At 43.1% G+C, this 22,943-nt stretch overlaps 1 protein-coding gene across 5 annotated transcripts in view; it reads left to right on the top strand.

Moving 5' to 3' along the window:
* The window catches only part of LOC135912004 (nose resistant to fluoxetine protein 6-like), an 84,422-nt gene extending 61,758 nt beyond the window's left edge, over positions 1 to 22,664 (top strand). For all 5 annotated transcript variants that reach the window (XM_070532673.1, XM_065444387.1, XM_065444386.1 and 2 more), the window contains 4 exons: positions 8,808 to 8,928; positions 12,451 to 12,637; positions 17,085 to 17,227; positions 22,428 to 22,664. In XM_070532673.1, coding sequence (XP_070388774.1) covers positions 8,808 to 8,928; positions 12,451 to 12,637; positions 17,085 to 17,227; positions 22,428 to 22,613 — 637 coding nt within the window. In that variant the 3' untranslated portion in view covers positions 22,614 to 22,664. The remainder of the gene's footprint in view (positions 1 to 8,807; positions 8,929 to 12,450; positions 12,638 to 17,084; positions 17,228 to 22,427) is intronic.
* The last annotated feature ends 279 nt before the right edge of the window (positions 22,665 to 22,943 follow it).

Below are 22,943 nucleotides of genomic sequence, written 5' to 3'. Positions count from 1 at the left end.
TGACAAGGGAGCTTGGCGCCCGCTACGTAGGTCTCCACCCGCAGCGCTCGGGAACAACTGACGCCGTATGATGTAATGTACCATACGTAATTGGTGAAGTAAATGTTCACCCTATTGAGCAAACACTTAAAGACCACCTGTTTTCTGTTCTACGAACTACATGACACCTGTAGTACCAGTTGTTCCTCTTAATGACAAGTAGAATATAAACTAGCTGCGTTTGATATCTGCTGCAAATAATTTCTCGATCCATTCCTTGTTGTGCTGTCCAAAAGCTTCCCGTTCGAGATTATTCACTCTCAATGTTTAGGCTCCATTGGTCGCTACTTGGATAATGTATTAATTACAAGCTTTTCTTTTTAATGATGTCGGTAACAACCCTTCATGACGTCAGCGTGCATGCCAAATGTGCTCCAACTCATTTTTATTTGTGTGTACATTGCCTTCCCCAGAGCTGAGTTTCAATTAGTGAAGATAGGTTCGGTCATAATTAGGGATGCATCAGTTGTTGAATTCTGCAATGATAAATGAGACGAATGACTCTGGCACTATTACAATGCTTAAAGAGGCAACGCGAAAGCCACCGGCATGTGAGGAAGACGTTGCCAGGAAACAGGAAAAACGTCCCGATAAATCAGCTTGGCACTAAAACCTTTTATCAAGAGGACATAAAGATGCGTGTGTAGAAGAAGGAAGAAATCTTTATACCAGCAAAGTGTAATGCAATATGGTTGACAGGATCATCTGGATCCTTGGCCTATGTGGCTAGTTTTGGATCGATACTATAAAATTCCGCATAAATTGCAATCTAAAGCAAAAAAAGGCAACATACATATGATTTAAAGTGATGTTTTAATGATGGAATGACATTTGGAAGTTTTCTAATGAGGCTGGGTATTTCATTCCCGACAAAAGACGGGGAACGTTGACCGTATACATTATGACTTTTCGACAAGTCGAATCTGTTATGCTCAGCTTGTCAAGAATCCCTTGTAGGCGTGAGAAATATTGATAAGAGATCTGGCTCGTTTGTGGTTAGTATTCTGTGGATTTGTATAGCTGTGTTATAGTCCCGAGCTTGGACAAGGGGCATTATATTTAACTGTGCAAAAAGCTGTGCAGAGGGCGCGTCCTTAGAGGCCGATGCAACTATTCTCACCGCACGTTTCTCAATACTGATTAAAGGATCAACGTACGAGGTGTAGGTGAAACGCCAACATTCTGTGAAATATGTTAAATGCCAATGAAAATTGCGGAAATAAATGAGACGTAGTGTTTAAAGATGGAAATGTTTGCGCACCTTTAACAAGGTATAACACCCAAAAGCTATGTTTTACTTACTTGTTCATCACGTGGAGCCCAGTGTAGTGACGAATCATGACTTATTCCTGGATATATATGACTAATAATTTGTCGGATCCGTGTGTTTCCGAGGTACAAGTTGCACTTAGTAGTAGTTTTTCGGTTATAAGCAAATATTACATACTTGGCCTTTTTGGAGTTCAAAACAAGTTTGTTAGTATCAAACCATGCTACAGCATTCTGCACCTAAATTTGAGTGATTTCTTCTGCTTCCTGTAGTGACTATCGTGCAGTTATTAGAGCTATATCATCCGGCTATAAGATAGAATGAGGAAATCTGAGTGGTCTAGGATAATCGTTAATGAAGGGACAGAAGAGTATTGGACCCAGCACCGACCTTTGCGGAACACCCGTTTTCACTGTCATTAGTGAAGATTCGTTGCCTCGAACTACTACGCATTGCTTATAATTTGTTAAATAGCGGCTAAAAAGCCAAGTGCTAGTCCCTTAAAACCATAATGTTCTAATTGTCTTAATAATATACTTTGATCCAACGACTCAATCGCTTCAACAATATCTAAGAATACGCCGAGTAAGACGTAGTTCATGTTAAGTGCTTAGTTTATGATTTCTGTGAAGGAGCTTACGGTACTTGTAAAAAAGCAGTCAGTTCGAAAACCATGTTGCACGTTTTAAAGTACGCGGTATTTTTAAAGATCGCTTGTGATGCGCTTTGCAATAATTTTTTTTCTAAGTGCGTATAAAATAAAATAGTAACTGGATGATAGTTCGCTAAGTCATTTGGGTTATCTGCTTTGTATATGTACCCGATAGAGGGAACTCATCGGAAAACTTTGCAAGCACTGGACCCAAGATGCCATGTTGCTTTCCAGTAGGCTTACAAGTAAACCATAGTGACCCGTGGCCTTATTTGGTGGCATAAGTTTTATAGTATTTATAATTTCCGCTGTTCTTATTTCTGAGAAAACAAATATGTGTTTATCTGAGAAGGAGGTAAAAATGAAACAAGATCTGTACCATGGGCACCCAGGTTTCATGGTGTAGTGCTGCCTGTATTAATAAAAGTAATCATTAAATGATTCGGCAATATCTAGGTCAGTAGCGCCTAATGCGTCGCTATCTGGGGTATATTGTAGTGTATTGTTGACTTTATTACAGGATTCACTATTTGCCAAATTTCTTTAGAATGTCCTTTTGCTTTTATTATTAAAGTAAAATTATAATATTCTTTCTTACACTTACGCATTAATGAAAGAGAGAGGTTGCACGCTGTATTATATCGAGAACGGTAATAATCACTGCTTCTGTATTGTTTCCTTTTATTTATCTAGTGTTCTTATCGTTCATTCGCTAATGGTATTGCGTCCCTCATTCAGGGACAGATAGTTATCGAGGAGTACCTGGTTCTACGTGAGCTTGCATTTTGGTTAACGCAGCTGGACAGTAATAGACTAGAGAATTTTTCATATGCCTGCTTGACATCGGCGTAGTTAATCTCATCGAAGTTCATTTCTTCTAAACGCTTCCTAGTTTTCAGGCAGTCCCACCTTTCTGCCAAGCGATTTGTTTGAATTTGATGCTAGAGTTATTTAAGGGTACATGATTATAGGCCGGCAAATGGCCCGGTATACGTTCGGGAATGACTCCCAATATAATGCAATTTATGTGACAGAAAGTACGAAATTAATTTTAGAAGACGTGATTGCTGTGACTCTTGTGGGGAAGGTAATGTGGTTCTCAAGGACAGAGCACTATATGGGATTTTGTTATTGAATGTTGTTGTGATAGGCAACGTTGATATTGAAAATCTCCACATAAAATTACCTGGTTACATGTGGAGAATCTACTTCAAGGGCATCTTTTGCGGCGACATTAGTTAAAAGCTCGAAGCTGGTTTTGTTGCGCATCATCATCAGGTCCTCTTCTAAACTTCAGCTGCAGCGTTTATGGACAAGATAAATAAAAATTCTCTCTCCAACACCACCACGGGAATTGAACTCATGCCCCTACGGCGATGTGCAGTCAGGAGCCGGGCATGCTGACCACTGAGCTATCGCGCAAACTTTTCTTTTGCTGCAGCAGATACTTCCGCCAGCGTAGGGCGAATATTTTTTGCCTTACAGTTGCACAAAGCGAGCATGCGCTACAACGCACACTGTAGAGTATACTAAGAACTCACGCAAGCAGACACAAGCGTCTAGCAGCGGAAGCCGTTCAGGGAATGCGTCCATAGGGGGTAAAAAATTCGCTTGAGCAGCTTCTTCTCGAAAGACAGATTTTGTCGAAGAAGGTGGCTCAGCATGTCTGTCGATAATGCGACTTCTCCACGATGAGTTTAACCCCAGTGACCTAAATAAATCAAACGACACACTGCTGCTGATCTTTTTCAACGGGAAGGGCAGGTAACCAAAAGACGTGATAGGTAATTCTTTTCTGACATTTCACTGCAACATATTCCGAAAATAAAATGCACTATAGCAAGGAATTTAGATTAACATTTATTGTTTCATTAGTGGTACATATATACAGTACATGTTATGCAGAAAGAGGCCCAACAGTTTTAAAGTGCAGTGGGACCTCTTGGTCTTAGTTACATAATAATATTTAAATAAAAAGACGTCAATTGCGGGTAGGCAAAAAGAAAGAATGGCTACACAAAAGCAATAAAATCCATCTCAACACACCATAGCATAAGATGTACATAACAAGCAACAACAAAAATATATACCGAAGAAGAGATGTAGTTTACAAGGGAGCAATATAAGCCCTCAGTAAATGCTCAGTAAATCCAGTTAATCCCACTGGCAAAACCAAGAGTTAGTTTGCCCTAGTTGCTGCGTGATGTTGGAAAGGCTATTTTGCAAATAGAACGTAATATTGTTAGGGTTTGCAAGACTATTTCTGCCAATGGCATATCGTTTCGGCGGCTTTTTAAGCAGGCGGTAAATAACGATGCTGAAGCAGTTCTTATAGTTTCGAATTAGTTGCATATTCTACAGTTCACAGTCAGCGGCAGAAAAATTTTTTTCCCATTAAGCCATACTCTCACTGTCAAGGTGGAAGAGTGCGGAATGAATAATTCTTTTTTTTTGTTGGCGACGCATACATGATAGAAACATATGCAATCACATTTTAAGAAAGGTAAATCGGGCTTTCCATACATACCGCACCGGGATAAGGCTATACCCAAGTGCAGCGCTCTGTGTTGCCTGAAACATTCACATTCGGCATGTGTGCGGAGTTGTGTGCGCCACCCAGATCACGAAAGTGGTGGCGTCTGCACATGTATTTTAGATAGTACAGCAAGCGAATGAATACGACAGTTTGCGCATCACACAGGAGAAGTATTAAGTTTTTTTTTGTTTTTCAGAAGATAGGGGCGTCATTATTTAAGGAGCAAGCAAGGAACAAATCAAGCAAGCAACCAAGGAAGATGGCGGTGTACACTGTCAGAGCCTGCTGTGGTTGAAGAAATAAGTTTGTCCGGAGATGATGGTGATGAAAACATTTTTTATTGATAGGTAAAGGTAAATTTGGAAGGAGCCCCTAGTCTGGGGCTCCTACGACATCTTCGGCAAGGGCCCATGCCCATCAGATCAGTGCCCGGCGGACCTCGGAGGTGCCGTCGCGAAGGACGCCTTCCCGCTGCTCTGTGGTACTGGATGTACGGGAAGCGAGGAACGGTGCATTGTGCCGCAACGTGCAAGGTCATGGGGGAAGCGCCTGCTTATTTGTCTTGCAAGAATTATGCCAGTTTACTTTTTGCACATTTAAATTACCGACCTGCATGTAGTATACCTTCAGTAGTATTCAGACCTAGCGTACATAGGTGCCTATGAAGGAGTGATAGAGTTCTTTTAAAATAGATTGAGATACTGCAGCAACCGGCCTTTTTTATTGCGAACAGTTTTCTTGTCACTGGGAGACCAGTTTTCTTCCGGCTACCTAGCTATGTAGCTATGCCACCAAAAATGTCGGCCTATCCCGAAGATAGTGCAGTCTAAAAATGTGGGTCTATCCCAAATGTATTGCAGCCTAAAATGTGGACCACTGATGTAGTTATATGTCACTGGGCATGTGCCGCTACTTCTACTTGGGTTACTGTGTATGCGTCACTGGGCGTGCGTGTATTTAACGGCCACGCCGCCAGAAGGCGCAGCGAGTCCAGAGGTGAGCGCGAGAGAGGAGCCCGGATGCGCTTGATAAATGATGCGTTTTGGCTATTCGCATACTTGGATAGTCATCGTATAGATGACGTCTGCCGGAATAATTTTCAGTACAGATTTTCGAGCGCATGCGCGCCAGTTTTTCCATTTTTCAGGCAAGGACAGCAGGTTGCGCCTTTGAACGGGCTAGCGTAAAGATAAGATAATGGTGGCATATAACATTTTCAGCAAGCTGGCACGCATCAGCATAGAAGGTTCCGTTCATATACAAATAAGACCGAAATGGCGCAGCACCAACATTGCCGGCATTCTGTATGATGACTCGCCGCTATTGCAGTCTCTTTAAACTTAACGTACGGTTTTTTATACCCTCTTGATATTCCCCCTATTTTGCCCCCATGGTCTAGAAAACGGCCTCTAAGCTGTACTTGGACAATGCGTCCAGCGCAATCATAACACGCATTGCAGTTCTTATATAGTTCTTATACATTATACAGTTCCTATGTATAGCGTTTTTTTTCATGAAAAATAAAGGTATTTCTTAAGTGATCAGAATAATTTCTTCTTTTCTTTTTTTATTTCTTTTCGTACCAAACTGCAGCGTTTTGCGCGATCTATGAGCAATAATATACAATAAAGTTATGCAAGTATGCACGTCTTTACGCTTGCTCAGTAATTTTGTTGCCACCTAGGCGTAAATTATAACTGCAGTATGCTTATGTGTATTTGTGTGCCCAAAGCATCTAAATGCGGCACTTCGAAGAGCTTTTACGATGTTGTAAAGAATGCATAAGAGAACAAAAAGAGCTCAATTTGTTTTATCGACCCCTTTGATGCAGGCGGTAAATGAGATATACATATATATAGCCCATTGCGTACCTGAGATATTGCTGACTTTATAACAGGCAAACCTTGATATGCAAATAACGCCTTCCCCTGAAGGCCATCGCGTTACCGATATAAGCAGCTATCAGAGCAGAACTTTTGATTTTCCTGTCACGGGACCGGAAAACAAGGGGCTGCCCGTGGCTCTAAAGCAGAGCCGTATTATTAGAGTGATCACTAATGTGCAGCTTCATTCGCTGCTTTTCGGTGTTGTAATTATGTGCAACTATTTCGCTCGTAAGATCACTGTGCGACGTAATGCTTGTCACACAGCAACGTCATGATGACTTCCTCGTGTCAGTGTCATTTTCTGCGATTTGGGGTGATGCTATTTCTTTATCTCAATTTACTGCTACGATTAATTTTTCGCATTAGCAACCTTCTATGTGCTTTCTCGTGAGATCAGCTTTTCAGCTTGATTCGGCGCTACTCTTGTTTGTCAAAAGTCACGTGCTGGCTCTACATTAGGCATGGTATGAAACTATTTTCAAGTCCTGCTCTTAGTGAATGCTTGTTTTCTTCTAAGAAACGGAAAGAAGATGGTCAATATTTCGTTTTGTTTACATTCACATTTCTCTCTTTTGCGGCGTTTTTGTTAGCTATAATTTTGGTACATCGGGTGCTACTGTTAGGCAAATTTCCCCCCAATTTGCCGCACTTAACAAACCGAAACAAAGACAACAACAACAATGACGACGACAATGACGACGACGACGGTGCGGCATTTTAGTGACACAGAGAGAGCAGGTAGGGACAGAACTCGTTCTTCGAATATATTTTTTCCATTTTCCCTTCCAAAGACTGGAAGACTATTAATAGGACTCTTATTAGCAGCCCTGACAATTTCACGGTTCAGATAAAATGGGGCCTTTCATTTTGTATGGCTGTCCTGACAGGGTCTCAAACGATGCAGTCTTCCTTTGAAAATACGTTTATTACACATTGTTTCGTAGAGCTAACGTATTACCTGCACAATTTTCAAGCAATCGAGCGTGACTTACCAGTTAATAACCTAATAACATGGCCGTTAATAACGGAAGCAAAAGCAGGTGCTATCGCGCCCACACTCGTGTTTAAAGAAGTAACGGAAAGAGTTCAACTATGGAACGCGACATCAATGTGCAAGCGTTCAACGAATTTTTAATGACTGGCAGCGTTGTAATCTGCATTACAAGATTATCAATAAGGCTTACAGCAACAAGGGTAGTCAAATCAACCTTAAGGTTTCGTACGACTTGGCTTACACTCTGGTGCCTTGAGCGACAGTTTACACTGTTACTGAAAGGAAAATTATACGACTACTATATTTTTGAGGCAGGCATTTATAAGACGAAATGTTGGATGCTAACACAGAAATATGGCGGAAATCTTAAACAACACAAGTGATAGGAATTGATACGGCAAGCGTAACGATGATCTGAAGACAGCTATATTGGATACGGATCAAACGCCAGGTGGTTATCTCAAGATTAAGAGGAAGTAGTACAACTGTGAATGTCACGCATTGCATAATCTTTAAATAATCTATACAACGGGCGTCGAGAGAAGAGACGAGCTATCAAGAGTGGCAGAGAACTGGATGGACTGAAGAGATCATGAAATTCGCAATCGTAGGGTGGGCTCGATTGACGCAAGACAAGGGTAATTGGAGATCTACGAAAGAAGTTCCCTTGAAATGAACCCAATTTGCTGATGAAATTACGTGGAAGCACTTGAAGAGGAAGCGCATTAAACATACGCACTCAAGTACTGCTATCAGAAGTGTGTGATGTCGAGAGGGCAATTTAACAGCGCGAATTAAGGCGCCAACTCATAGCGCTCACATTGCACCATCATAACACGCTCACGGCGCAGTAGCTCGGTCAGCGCAGTGACGGCTCTTTCTTCGCAAAAATAGGTTGCATTCTTTAACAACTGAGCTACAATGTTGCCTGCCCCGGTTTTTATGAGTTCATTGTCATTTTTTGTGGAAGATCGTCTCCCTACCATTACTAGCGGTAAAGGGGCACTCTGGAATACTTTAAACTAGATGGAATACAATTAAAGTATATGCTCCTTTTTGCCTGCAGCGTTCCTTATTTTCTCATAACAAAATACTACACAAATTCTAGCGCATCACTGTCAACACAGATAGGTTTTGTGAATTATTGCTTCAGGCTGCTGCAACTTAAAAAAAATCACTGTTGTTCCCGATGCACCTATGAATGCGCTTGGACACATACTTATGAAAACTTTACACTAATGATGCATTTTATTGCTACTCTTTTGGGTAGCCGGATGCAAATGCCTGAAAGGAGGATTATGGATGGCTGGAGTGAATAGATGCGCAAGCAATATTGTTGTAGGGCCTCTTAAGCAGCCGAACTCAACTCAGGGGCATGATGAACGGCTGCATGCGTTTGTTTACTAAATCTCGTTTACTCTACTCCGCAGCCTCAGCCTGTCCCACCTGGAGTACATCTACGTGAGGCCGTTCTGCCACGTTGTCTCCTACGTGGTTGGCGTCTTTGCTGGATACCTGTCTGTCTGCCATGCGTCAGTGCCTCTTGGCCGGGTAAGATATTTTTTCCAGCCTGTCCACTACTACTCCTATTCTAAAATGCAGCTCTACATTTCTCTACATTTCTGCTCTTTTGGTCAATGCTAACGTTTTTAGTTGGGGTGTGCGAATATCGAAAATTTTGAATACGAATCGAATATTCGTAGTCTCTAATATTCGATGAGTATTCTCTTAGAGAATTCACTTCTGGAAATTGTCTAATATTTGTTTATTTTGAATATTGTAGCAGTGAGGGTGGAGAGCGATGGAAGTGAGGACCATTACATATGATTCCACTATATAGAAGAACTGCATGCAGTTGTTGCGCAGAGACGCCACTTACTGGGGGAACGCACAGTCCAGATTTCTTATAATTTAGTCCATCTTAAACGCCCATGTGCATTACATAAGGGGGAGGGGGGCGTAGAGCGGTACATATATATACGTACTACATAAATAGAAATATGCAACACTATAGAATGTGTCAAAATACACACGTAACTCTGGCAGAAAAGCAATTGGTGTAAAAACAGTTTGGAAATTCACAAGTAACTAAGTATTACGTTAAACACACGAAAGAAAATATAATAATGAAATGAAAAGAAAGGAAAACATATTGACGATGTGGCGAAGGCGTTTTGATAAGAAGATGGCTTGTGAGTATATCACAAAATTTTGAGCGGTCCATGCAAGATGCTATGTTATCAGGGAGTGAATACCACGGTATAATAGCGGGGGAGGGGGGAGGATGAGCTGTTCATCACTATTGTTCGACCTTTAAGGTATGCTATGTGTTGACTGTGAGATAAACGGGAAGATGTTCTGCGGGTAGGGTTTAGGAGCACGTATCGTGATATCACCTGTGGGATAATAAAATGAGTGAAGAAGGCAGAAACGTGAACTTATTCGGCGGGATTCAAGTGGTGATAGAAGGAGAGTGCGGCTTTCAGCGGTAGTACTGTCTTGCATAGACTATTGTGATGAGATATGGGCGCAGTCGGAGATCGTTGTTGGGGAGGCGCGTTCAGTTTGCGTTCAGTTTCACCTCAGGCGACTGGCCTCGGCCGCGCCGACGTCGTCAGCCGCGCCCGTCGGCGTGGCCTAGGCGAATCGCGCGAGGCGAAACTGAATGCGCGTTTTGAACAACGATCTGCGACCGCGCCCATAATCCGCGCCCCGCGATTTTGCGCGGCTTCTAAGTAAGCAGACAGATAGACCTGCATGGGGGCGAAATGCGAAAGCACCCGTGTACTTAGATTTAGGTGCACGTTAAAGAACCCCAGGTGGTCGAAATTTCCGGAGTCCTCCTCTACGGCGTGCCTCATAATCAGAGAGTGGTTTTGGCACGTAACACCCAATAATTTAAGATAGACCTGTGAAGGATGCCACATGGATGCTGCGTATTCGAGCTTGGGCCGAACGTATATTATGTAGGCTAGCACTTTTTTATTTCAGGAGATGCTGTTTTAAGATTCCGGCGTGTATAGCAAAGTGTGCGCGATGCATTTGAGCAGAGCAGGTGGTTTGCATATGAGTGGTCCATGATAGTAACTGCGCCAGGTGAACCTGTAGGTACTTGAATCATTCAGTTGATTCAATTGGCACGAAATCAATGTCATACACGTTATGGTTGATAGTCTGTTTACGTGAGAAGGACATGAATTTGTAGTTTGAAAGGTTTAGCGGCAAGAGACATTTATCGCACCATGTGGCGATTGTTTCGATGTCGCGTTGGAGGGCTATTGACGCTATAAATACCTAAGTCATCAGAAAAAAGTCCCAATTGTGCATTAGCGTTTCTTGAGAGGTCATTGATGTATATCAGAAATAGGAGTGGTGATAAGCCGGCGCCATGTGGAACACCCGACGCCACGTCAGTAAAAAAGCGGGTTCGTGTTATTGGCAGTAGTAAACTGGACGCGACCTTTTTGGAAATGTTCAGGTTATCTTAATAAATTTGTGCCGATACGAATGGAGCGTAAGTTCGTTAGTAGGTGACTGTGGGAAACGCGATCGAAGGCTTTAAAAAAGTAATAAAAAATGTCAGTTTGGTAGTGGTGATCCATGTACTGCAGACGGTCGTGAGTAAATTAATCTAGTTGGCTTTCAGACGGAAGCCGTGTTGTAGCGGGTACAATAAGTGATTACATTCAAGATGTTTCATGATGTGGGATGCTATGACCTGTAGAATTTCGGACGGCAATCTAGTCAAGGAATTTGGATGGTAGTTAGCAATAGAATCGTGGTTTCCTGATTTAAAAATGGGCATAACCTTAGCTTTTTTTCAGTCATTGGGAACAATACCTAATTGTAGTGAATGTTTAAAAATTCGACATAGAATCCTGCTGGACCATGTGAGCGTGTTCTTTAGTAGTTTGCTACAGAAATCATCGCAGCTAACTGAAGCCGATAACTTGAGCCCTCTTATTACTTTTGATCGGCATTTTAAGCTAGTTTCAATGTCTGGCATTGATGTAAAGCTGAAGCTTTGAAGTCGTTCAGTTGGGGAATCACTCATATATGATAACTTCATATAAATAATTTGCAGTCATTGAATAATTATACCTAAATGTTAGGTAGTCTATATACGAATTCATTGTTTCGCTTTATTATTTGACCAACCTCATCATATTTGCATCTCTTTGAAACAACGTGCCCCTTGCAGCATCACACTTCTCAACTTCAAAGAACACATAGCAATGTACGCCTAGTGACGTTGTGTTCACTTGTTCTATTAGTGAATTTGTTGTGTTTGAAAGTTGAAAACAGTATTACACATATATGTAAAATAAATGTATATAATCCTTATTTTTGCATCAAGCAGGCCCCTCGCAAAACTGTATCTTACATTTGCTCAGAAATAACAAAATATTCAATATTCAATTCAATATTCGTATGTCGCATTTCTCGAACATTGGTACTCGATTCGATTCAAAAATTTAACTATTCGAACACCCCTATTTTATAGCTAACTGACTTCAGAGAGGTGCGCACTTATGCTATCATGTCACTCTACACCGCTTAACATGTCAAATAAGAAACTCTTTCAGTGTTGTCCTCGATACAGAGCTTTCGTAAAGGCACTGCCTGTGACACTTCGTGCCGTAATGAAACTCGCAGTGAATTTTCATTTCAATTTCCCTCTTTCCCTAGTGTGCTAGAAATATACGGTGTGTACGCTGTGAGCATTGCGACTTTTCTTAATCACCCATTACTCATGGAGAGTATACTGAAACATGATATGTGATTAAAAACCAAGTAGCTTTCCCATTATACGTACCGTATCGTGGAGCACTCACGGGCGGCAGGAATGTTGAGCCAATATTGCCCCTTGAATGTAAGTTATAGTGTGCCTTTCATATTGCTCTAAGGGATATAGTCGACGCTGCGTTTCTTCCCAGTGCGTTTCCTGGTTCTCCAATAAATCACACCTTGTCTGAGTCAATGTTAGACTGCTCGTAACCTAGGCCACACTACCAGTTTTCCTACTGCAAACTTTCTTGAGCGTTCTATTTTTCGTGCGGCTGTCGTTGCCAGTGGTTCCAGGCTGCCCAGTGGATGCTGTCCTTGGCTCTAATCTTGTTCGTGATGTTCGTGACGGTTCCGTGGAACGGAGGCAAGCTGCCCAGCGCCCCCGTGAACGCTATCTACGGCGGGTTCCACCGGCTACTCTGGAGTGTGGGCTTGCTCTGGCCATGCTACGCCTGCGCCACAAAACGCGGAGGTGCGTTACAATACTTGCGGCTGTCCGCATCGAAAGTGCCGCAGCAATCGCAATGTTGCAAACATTCAAGAAAAAACAAGTTCCGGCAGAACGCATCTCACGATGAATGTAGACTTTAATGTGATTGGCAGTGAAGCAATGTAGCACGTCATATTACCACCACAGAAACGCGTCATGTATGGGGCGTCTACGCAGACGGGGTACTCTGTCTTGCATCCTTTTGGACACGCTGCGCCACCATGTATTACTGGGTGACCCAACTTGGCGGGTAAATGATTACGGACGTAGACAGCAACAAAATACCGGAAACTGCGTGAAGTACCCTAAGGAAGCTAATCCTAATAAAGGAATGCATTCGTTAAAATTTCACAGTTGAGTCTGACCCAATTAAGAGATTTATTCACGGTGGCCGCATTTCGATGGGGGCGAAATGCGAAAACACCCGTGTGCTTAGATTTAGGCGCACGTTAAAGAACCCCAGGCTGTCCAAATTATTCCGGAGTCCCCATTACGACGTTTCGATTGTGGTTTCGGCACGTGAACCCCACAATTTATTTAAGTTAGAGATTTCTTGCTGGGATGTGTATTTAGTACGTGCAGCACCCAGGAAAGGTGCAAAGCCATTTTAATACGATTAGCTTTCTTAGGGTACTTAACGCACTTCGACAGCCAGAATGTGTATCTCGCTATGTACCTGCCAATATATGTCTCTATTTTCCCGCCAACCTCGGTCGCTGGATAGCCCAGGGTCAAACGGGTAGTGCGTCAAGCTGCTGGGAACTATTTCCGAAACTAACCGTTGGATCACTTTAGTCACTGGGTCACTGTGTACCCATGTGCCCGCTCTTCTACAAGTATTGACGCTGACGTGGGTTACTGTGGACGCGACACTGAGCATGTGGCACTGGGTGAACTTCAATGAACCTTTTTGACGGCGACTTGGCGCCCTGAGAATTTTCCATTCGGTTGTGCCAATCGCTCTGTGCTGCTCTTCAGCGAACATCTTTGATACCAACTTGCGTCACTGTGTATGTGTCATTAGGTGTGTGCCGCTCTTTAATGAACCTGTTTGACGTTAACCTATGTAACTAGGTGTGTGCCACTGCGTACGTGCTGCCCCATGTTGGCGAAAATGACCCTTTAAATTTATCCGATGCTCGGCGGAGTGGAACTCGCGCCACGCGCGCACTTTACGGCGGCGCGGCCAGGTGGCGCAGCGTGTGCGGTAAGAAGCGCAAGAGGCCGGCTGCATACATGTTTCGGCATTGGCAATACGGTGTTCCGCGGCATTGCTTCAGTGCTAATCATACTAACGTCGGCGTTTATATTGAGAAGGGTTCTTCCATATTTTTTCATCTGTTTTTTTTATGCTGTCATGCCATCGACACGGCAGAGCTGAAAACAGCAATGTGAAATAGGTTGCGTTGACAAAATGGCTAACTTGTCGTTGTGTGCTTTCAGTTAGAGCTATGGCGTCCTCCATTGTTACAGTCAGTGCGTTCGCTGTCAGCGAACCCAGATATTAGGCACGCCCGATATCTTGCTGTCATAGATAATTATTATCATTTCGTTTGCAAGGATCAAAACGATCGTAGAAGTAAGATGGAAGAGCTGGCTGGCAACTGCCACTACAACAGAGCCCAGCGCTTCCCTTTTCTTGAAATAAAAAGGCTAAATACAACAGGAAGCCTGAGTGCATCGTCTTTAGAACAGAAGATCCCTGCGAAGTTTGGTTACATATAGACGCATCACAAGGAGAAATGGGATATCCGCCCTAGTAAACAGGAGTTTGTATAAAGTGAAGACCGTTGCGAACTCGGTGAAAGCTGCACACTTTAACGCGGGAATTATGTCTCGACAAGTGCAGCCAAGCATCTAAGAGGGCAAGCTCACCTCATTATGTTCACTAAGCTCAATCTCATACCATGCCGGAATTAATCATGCTAAAACCATCAATCAATCGATAGCAAGCACGATTCCTCAATCAGCCGGGTCCGACAGCTAAATGCAGAGAAACCTGTGAGAGAACCAGTTCTTAACTATAGCATATAGACCAAAACTGGCTTGGCTTCGTTGGTGACCACTTATGATGAATGTTGATGGCATGATCCTCGATACGTTTGATATGGGGTCATAACTTTGTCCGAGAAGCATGTTTGTTTCGGCTGAGTAGCTATAAGAAATTTTTTACCTTACATTTTGCCTAAAACGAAGAAGCTTTATTAAAAGCTTTCTTGCATTTGAGTGCATGACAACTATCATATAAACAGGGAATTACTTCCGAACTTCATTACAACAACTAGCAGAAACCCTGTGCCTGACACGTTAAACTGATCAGGAAAAACTACTGGCACCGTCACATATGCCTTATGGTTTCGTTTGGTCTCGTGAAAACTATTGCCATAAATAGGAAGAGCCGTTGACGAGATTAAAAGTGAGAAGACATAGAGAAAGAAAGGTAGGGAGGTCAACCAGACGCCCATCTAGTTTGCTGTCATACACAGGAGTAAAGAGGTTAAGGAGATAACTAGAAAGTAATATAATGTTTTAGCAGAGTGGCTGTAACGCGATAGCATTATGAGATCCTATAGTTTGGTGATTATATATCGACGTCTGCATGACGTGTTCTCCTACCTCAAACTTATTTGTCAGTTATGTCATTATAGCTGCTGTCTAGTGTTGTATATTTGCTGCTGCTTACGACGGTACAACGTCCTAGTTGGTCAACTGGAACATAATAGCAAAATGACCACGTTTAGTTTGTTGCTATTAAGTCACGACACATGTACATCACCACTTCATTACGACCACCTCTAAGGAGTGTTGTGTGGCGAATAGTATTGCGATATCCAACATGCCAAGCGCAAGCTGCGAAACTGCCGCCGTTCCTCCTGCAGCACGCGTCTATATCTCACACCAACTCCGCTTCTGCATCCCTGCTCCGTTGCCCTTACCCGTCACTTGCTCTGCCGAGGACATACCTCCCTACAGTGACGAAGGCCAGGCATCAATGCGCATGATGATATCGCATTAAACCCTTGCAACCCAACCGAAAAAGCCCTGTATACCCTATGCACACCTTATTAATTCTATGTAGGATCATACTGGTCCTATATGAAAATCTTTAGGTTCCCGCAGACACGCATATGACCATATTATATTATGGTACGAGGCATATAATTGCTTCTCAATATTAGAGAACACACTTCGCACACTGGTATTAGGATCAGCCCACTCTAGTCTTAAACTGAATAGAGCGCCTACTGGATAGGCCAAGTTGCGAAACTGGACACAACGCCGACGTCGCAGGTTTCAACTGTAAAATTATATTCATTTAACAGATGTGAATGAGAGAAAAAGGAAATGGAGTCCAAGCAGTGCCCTCGCGCAAGGTTGCTCATCATACCCACAATCGATATCTGAGGATAGTGAATTTCAAGAACTGTGCAGTCGCTGGATTACTTTGGGACCGTACGAGGCATGAGGTCCAGGGCCTAGAACCTTCATCTCTGGAAATGATCTAGAATCCAATAGGTTTAACACAGACCAAAGCAAGTCGCGCTCGACATCGTAATGAGGACGAAAATACAAAGCGTGTTCCAATTGTTACTGCGGATCTAATAATGTGTCTGTCTATATAATGGGAAATATCTAGTATTCGAGTAAAGCGTAAAACTCAGTAAAACGAGCTTTAATGCTTGACACTTAAAGTTTAGACAAAAATAATAAATAAGAAAATTCCTCACATTTAGTACAGGAGATAGATGACTTCCCATGTATATCGCTGTTATGAGTAACATGTTATACAATGAAATGGAATCGGACATCTCTGCTCGCCTACACTTACGCCGAAAACCTGCTTGTACCACGTAACCGAACGTATGAAGGAGCCCGAAAAATTGCGCACTCCTCGTCGCACTCCTCGCTGTGCAGGGCCCAGGCAGTCACTCTCAGACTTCTACAAACAAGCACTTACCCGAGCCCCGCGGCGCTGCACACAATGTACCCCGAACGGTTCCCAAGCCCGGACTGCCCTCTGTGTGGTGATTATGCGGACTTCGAACATGTCCTGTGGGGCTGCGCTTCTGCCGGTCCCCCTTTCACTCACGAGGAAATGATGAGGCTAATTAGGGCCCAGGATCCGACCTCTCAAATCCTGGCAGTCCAGAGGGCTCGCGACAGGGCCGTCAGGTTCCACCTGATGGTCCCCGAGAGGGCCTAGCCAGGTGGCGTGGAGTTTACTTACGTCTATAGTGGACAAAATAAAGTTGTTTCACTCACTCACTCACTCACTCACCCAACAGGCAGACATGCTGTGTCCGAAACTCACTGCTAAGTGAAGAAACTCCTCTTCTTCGAAGAGTTAGCAAAGTTTCTTTGAAGGGTGTGATGCATTCGCTTCCATTTTTCGTATTTGAAAACATTGATGCGGTGATTCTGCTCACAGGATGGTTCAACGGCTTCTTCTCGTGGACGGCGTTCCGGCCCCTGTCAAGGTTGACTTTCTGCATCTACCTTACTCATGTACCCGTGTTCTACATTCGCACAGGAAACATGAGGACCAATTTTGAGCTGAGCGAGTTCTTTCAGGTATACCCTTTGTTTAATGCCCATTGTTGCAATGTAGGGCATCCTTAACGTTTGAACTCTTACGCATGCTATGGCTTACATATTTTTTTATCTGAATTTCGTCCATGGTTGATAAATTCAGCCACTGAGTTTTAAACAGCTTCCGTGGGAATGCAGTGACAAGAAAAAAATATTTAGCAGTGGTTTGCTTCAGCGGACGTTAACCCACTTGTGGAGAATAAATTATGAATTCGACGAAAAGTATACAGTCCGAAGAAATGAATTTACATGCTGTAGCTGTCAGCAAACAGTGCATCCATGTTGGTGGCTACTAGAGCTAGTTTATGGCCTGCAAGCGGAAGAGGACACAAATTCTGCAGCAAATAACAATTTTTTTATATTTTATGTGTACCTGTTGCGCACTCAGAGCATAAACTACTGACATGCCAAATTGTAGCCAAGTCGAATGTTTAGCTGGCTTAGTTCAAATATGTGTGCTATACTCATTAGTGGGAGTATAACCTGCCCCTGAAAGCGATGTGTTTCTTGTATTACGCCATTGTTTGAAAACACTGCTTACAAAATTAAGGCTGCAGAGCTGTACATAAAGTACGCCTTTTGACCTTTCTTAGTGATGTTTCTTATCACTTTGCACATTCGTGCATCTCGAACCACATTTGAACTTCACGCACCCTTATGTTACTTTCGTGCTGACTATACTAAAGTTGTGACCTTCCTTTATATCTTACGTCATTATTTTCATTCATTCCACAGTGGAAAAGTTTCCGTCATCAAACCACGTTCCTTTACTGCAATTTCGATATTAATAAAGAACTGCGGCATATCTATGCAAACTTGATCAGTACCCGTAGGTGAAAAAAAAGAAAACGCCAGCCGAGAATGAACCGCTAAAGGCTCGCAAAGATTATCAAACTATGTCTTCAGAAGGCCCTGGCGGCTTCGCAGCGATCACTTAAATTTGCAGAAGTTTACAAAAAGTCTTGAAGCTTCAGAACAGCCGCGGTCATGTAGTGGCTATGGCGTTGCGCTACTAAGCCCGAGGGCGCGGTTTTGAATGCCGGTCGTGGCGGCCGCATTCCGATGGGGTTCAAATGCAAAAGAATCGCGTGTACCGTGAATTCGATGCTTGTTAAAAAACCCCAGGAGTCTTACTGGTTTTACCAACTTACCAGGTGGTAAAAAATTATTCTGGAATCCCTCACTACGGTGTCCCTCATAATCAAGTCATGATTTTGGCGCGCAAAATCTCAGAAATAATTCTTTTTTCAAGTTTCACAATCTCAACCTTATGTAACGGCGCCGACCAAGTGTACCAAGGTTCATTTGAACTTTGTGAATTACTCTGCAAAGTTTCACCTTGATGCCTCTACTGCCGTGCTTGTGAGGATACTTTGTTGATAGGTTGATGGACATAACTTGCAGTCCAGCCCAGAGGGCACGTCAACGACGATTATATTCCCACAAGTACCCCCGTCCGCATTTACATGGTCTGTTGCAACTCTGTTGATTATTTACCGGCTGCCGAATTTCACTAGGCACACCACAAGGGATTCAACAGTGCGTATATGTACACGCTCAGCTTGCAATATAAAAATTTCGAACAACTGCATCCATTCGCCTGCCTGCGTGGATTCTTTCAACATAACCGTTACCCGCGCCGAAGAGCTGAGGAAACGAATCACGGACGCAAAAAAGCGTCGATGTGCTTTTAACAGCTGACGTTGTCGAAAAGGCTGGTCTTGCGTGGCTCTCGTTGGTCTGACAAGCATAAAGTGGCTATTTGAACAATGCCCCGTTGGCATTACTTATAGAGAGGACGAATACTGAGGCCCAATGCGGAATTAAGTTGTGAATGTGCACCGGGCGCGATGAATCAACATAAAAGAACGAGTGGTAATGTTGTTCTGGCTCACCCAGAGCCGTGGTTAACTATGTACGTTTAGAGATGTAGAATCCCTGTTGAAGAAAGGGCGCGACGAGAATTAATCAAACATAAACTACGTTGATAGCGTAGGCATTGCAGAGCCTTGCCTTGCAGGCCTTGCCGGGACCTTGGCTGCTGATCGCTTAGCATATATGCTAATCTGCCTTCGCCTAGCTTTTAATCACTTACGTGCTGTCACTATCTATCAGTTCACAGTCAAACCTGTCCTCATCTTATTCCTTGCTCGCCGTTTCTTTCGGGTAGATTTTATCACGCATACAAAATCCGCGAACTTCACATATATATCATTTATGATGAGGGTGATGAGACTTTGGCATTCTTTGGCTCTCGGCAGCTGGAATTCCACTCCGACACTAAAGCTCCTGGAGAAAAGATACTTCGTTCAACATCTCCTCTGTCTAGGGCTTCGCTGTACTTTCACGTGTTCCACGGCATGCGACATTGAATTGAGGTTGTGTGTATGCGCTGCGAAATGAACGAGCCACTGATACTCGTGTTTTTCGCCTTAACTTGCAATGAAGGCTGTCGCAATGCTCTATTGAAATGGATGTGGACGAGTCCTTGGCATGGGAGCACACCATGAGAAGTTGGATATGTGAGTTGTAGGGAATTACCCGCACAACAATGCATGTTCGCAAGCGAGAGAAGCACTCAGTCTCAAATAAGCGCTGAGACCGGTAGATGCTGTGCTTCGTAGTTGGACAACATCATACAGCTCATCGGACAGCGGTAGTAAAGCAGCACTTGGGAAATACAGTACGTGTGTTAGACGCGACTATAACATCACATATATAGTCTAGGCAGAAGCCATTAAGTAATCAGTGCCGTCCACCAGCCCTTCAGACAGACTAATTGGTATAGCCACAGTCAACCGTCCTCGCAATGCAAAGTTTGATGCTGAATTACGGGACACCCTAACAAGAGTTACTATTGTTTCAGTTTTTTTTTCCATATACATAAAGGTTCGCAGTAACTTAGAGCATGTACATTGCCTGTTGCTCACAACATGTAGGCTGCAAAAATATGAAGAAAAATGTTCTTGGCTTGCTAACTTGGCACAGAAGGAAATGAACCTGCATAATTTAGCAGAATGAGATGGGAAAGAAGAGAAACAGGAAAAGAGACTTGGCACTCATCCTTTTCTCTTCTATCTGGTGCCGTGTTTCGCTCCCTTCCTTACAATGATTCCACAACTTGACCATCTGTGAACATTTTGGGCAGTGTGCAACTAGAATTATTTAAAATTTTAACCGATACAACTCATCCGCATCTCAATATCAAATACTTTTATATACTAAGAACGACCAATCCATCTAGGAAGGCCTACAGAGTCGCAATGAAAGAGTCACAATGAATATTATGTGGTGTATCTTGCGTTGTAAAACGTCCTATTTAGAAATTTATTTTAGGCGTGTTCACAACAAATTTTGAATGCCTAGTTCTACGAGGCATGACTTGCGCATGACTTGCGAAGAACGGCTAGATTTATGGAGTCAAACTGGAGTGAACACCTAGCTTCTCCTAAGGCGAAGAAGAAGTACAGCTTCGGCTATTCTAAGTCTTTTATGGGTATGAATTACGCAAAATGTGCTGAAGTTGCTTGACATGGGACATCTGAGCCTACGCTAAACCTTTAGTTCCATCCCAGTCTCTATCACCTCTTGTATGCGCCGTGATAGCCTTATGAACGAAGTCGTCAGTTTCGTTATTACCTTGTGTGTGGAAGTATGACGTTATCCATTGAGCTGCCAAGCATCCCATTGCGTAAGCCTCGGGCTAACCGAGAGGCTGCTGAGCAAACTAAATGTTTGCGCACCAGCCTGCTCTAAAGTGTTCTAGAGCTGATCTTGAGTGACTGGTGAGTTGCCCTACCAGCTACTTAATGACTTGACACTTCTCTGAGATGCATTAATGGCTGCAGACTCAGCAAGAAAACTGGAGCTAACAGGATCTAAACAGCCGAATTAGTGCAAATAGAAGAGAAAAAGAAGGCTGCACCGATGGCACATGGTTCTCCATTGGAGGAGCCATCTCGAAGACTTGTCGACAGTTCGTATACTGAGGATGGAGATGTTCTTAGAGTTCTTAGATCGATGGTCTCGTTTCCACTTTTGGTGTTGTTCTCGTCAGTGGACAAGTGAATAATATAAGCCGAGAAGATAGACAAAATGATTCCTTTGACGGTAAATCCTTGTGTCGACGATATCCGAGAGCTTCAAGCGTCATAATGGGTGCCCTAAACTAGCGCCTTAATAAGTGCCCTCATAAGTTGATGAAAGAAGGCATTGCCCAGTGTAGGTTTCGCCCAAATGGGGCGCTTTCAGCAGGGGTACAACTTAAGCTAAGCCATGCTCCATCTTTGCTATGTGACAAATTGTGCAATGCTTCAATTCTATGTGCATGTTGCATGAAATAATCAAGTTCTTGTGTTGGTGTTATGACTGAATGCACTCGAAAACAACATAAATAACAACATGAGCATAAATAACATTTTGAGAATATACCGTTGAGGAATAAGTTTCCGCTAGGAATCAACGCGTGATTCATATGGTAAGGAGAAGATAATAACGAGTGCTTGAAATGTGCCTAAAACACGTGCGCCGCTCTTTATTAGCATTCTTATGCATGAGTCACAACATTAACTCTGCAAGCGATATCCCAACCATAGTAATGTCAGCACGAACAAGTTTCCCTTGTCCCTAAAGCTGTGCGACCATAAAGACTAATTCCCAAATTACGCATCTCTTAAGCCATAACATGAGGGATCCGTAACAGTGAGTGATTTCTGCAACAAATTACCCACACTTGTAGGCATTATAACTACTAATGAGCACAGGTTTGAGCTTGATGAATTACACCTACTATTGTGAGTTTTTTAAGCACGACCACTCCCACTCAGATCGACAAATATAGCCGAGCTACGCCTTTCTGGGAGCCAAGAAAGAAGCTAAATTTAGCTTTTATAGCGTCATGCGTAGTTAGACAACGGCGCTATTTGTGAAAGCGACAGATACGAGATCGAGTGGAAGCTTCTTATTTCTCTACAATGACATGAAAGTAAGGCATGTGGGTACTACTGTTGCAAATATATAAGCGATATTAGTATTACAAGTTTTCGTAAAATTTCGTTACATGCATCTAATGTTACGTGCGGTAAACCTGCACTCTTGAACAGCTCAGCACAGGACTGCCAGTTTAAAATATCTTTATAACCTGACCTGTTGTCTCCCCTCCACCACCTTTTCAACATTGCAGCTCAGCACCTCTTTGGGAATCTACTGCTTCAGCGTTGTGTTCGGCTTAGCTCTGCACTTGTGCGTGGAAGCACCCGTCTCGCACATCCAGAAGTTCCTCTTCGAACGTGACTCTGAGAAGAGCAAGGCGTCTGCTGTTGCCAAGCCATCGCCAGTCGAGAACGGGGAACAACGGTCAAAGCTATAAGAATCGCCTTGGTGTATAAGGAAGGGAGTCGTTTTTTCTTCCTCTTTAAAACCACTTCAGAAGACATTCTGGGCACCATAATTAGTACTTCAGCTCTAATAACTGAAGCTAGCACATCACTAGTTTAAAGTAAAGCTTCGGTTATATTGTTTCGGTGACGGAAAATCATGAACATGGTGCTCGGCGGACGACACGCATAAATTATTTACTGTGACACTGTACTTTATTACCATCCCTTGTTTGTTACTCTTCATGTGACACGTGGACACAATAAAGACGTTTGCATAATCAAAGCATCTCTGGACTTCAAATCGCTTCATATGGAGGTCG

Source organism: Dermacentor albipictus, chromosome 1 (assembly GCF_038994185.2).
Source record: "Dermacentor albipictus isolate Rhodes 1998 colony chromosome 1, USDA_Dalb.pri_finalv2, whole genome shotgun sequence".
Classification (NCBI taxonomy): Eukaryota; Metazoa; Arthropoda; class Arachnida; order Ixodida; family Ixodidae; genus Dermacentor; species Dermacentor albipictus.
This window is presented reverse-complemented; position numbering and strand designations above follow the sequence as displayed.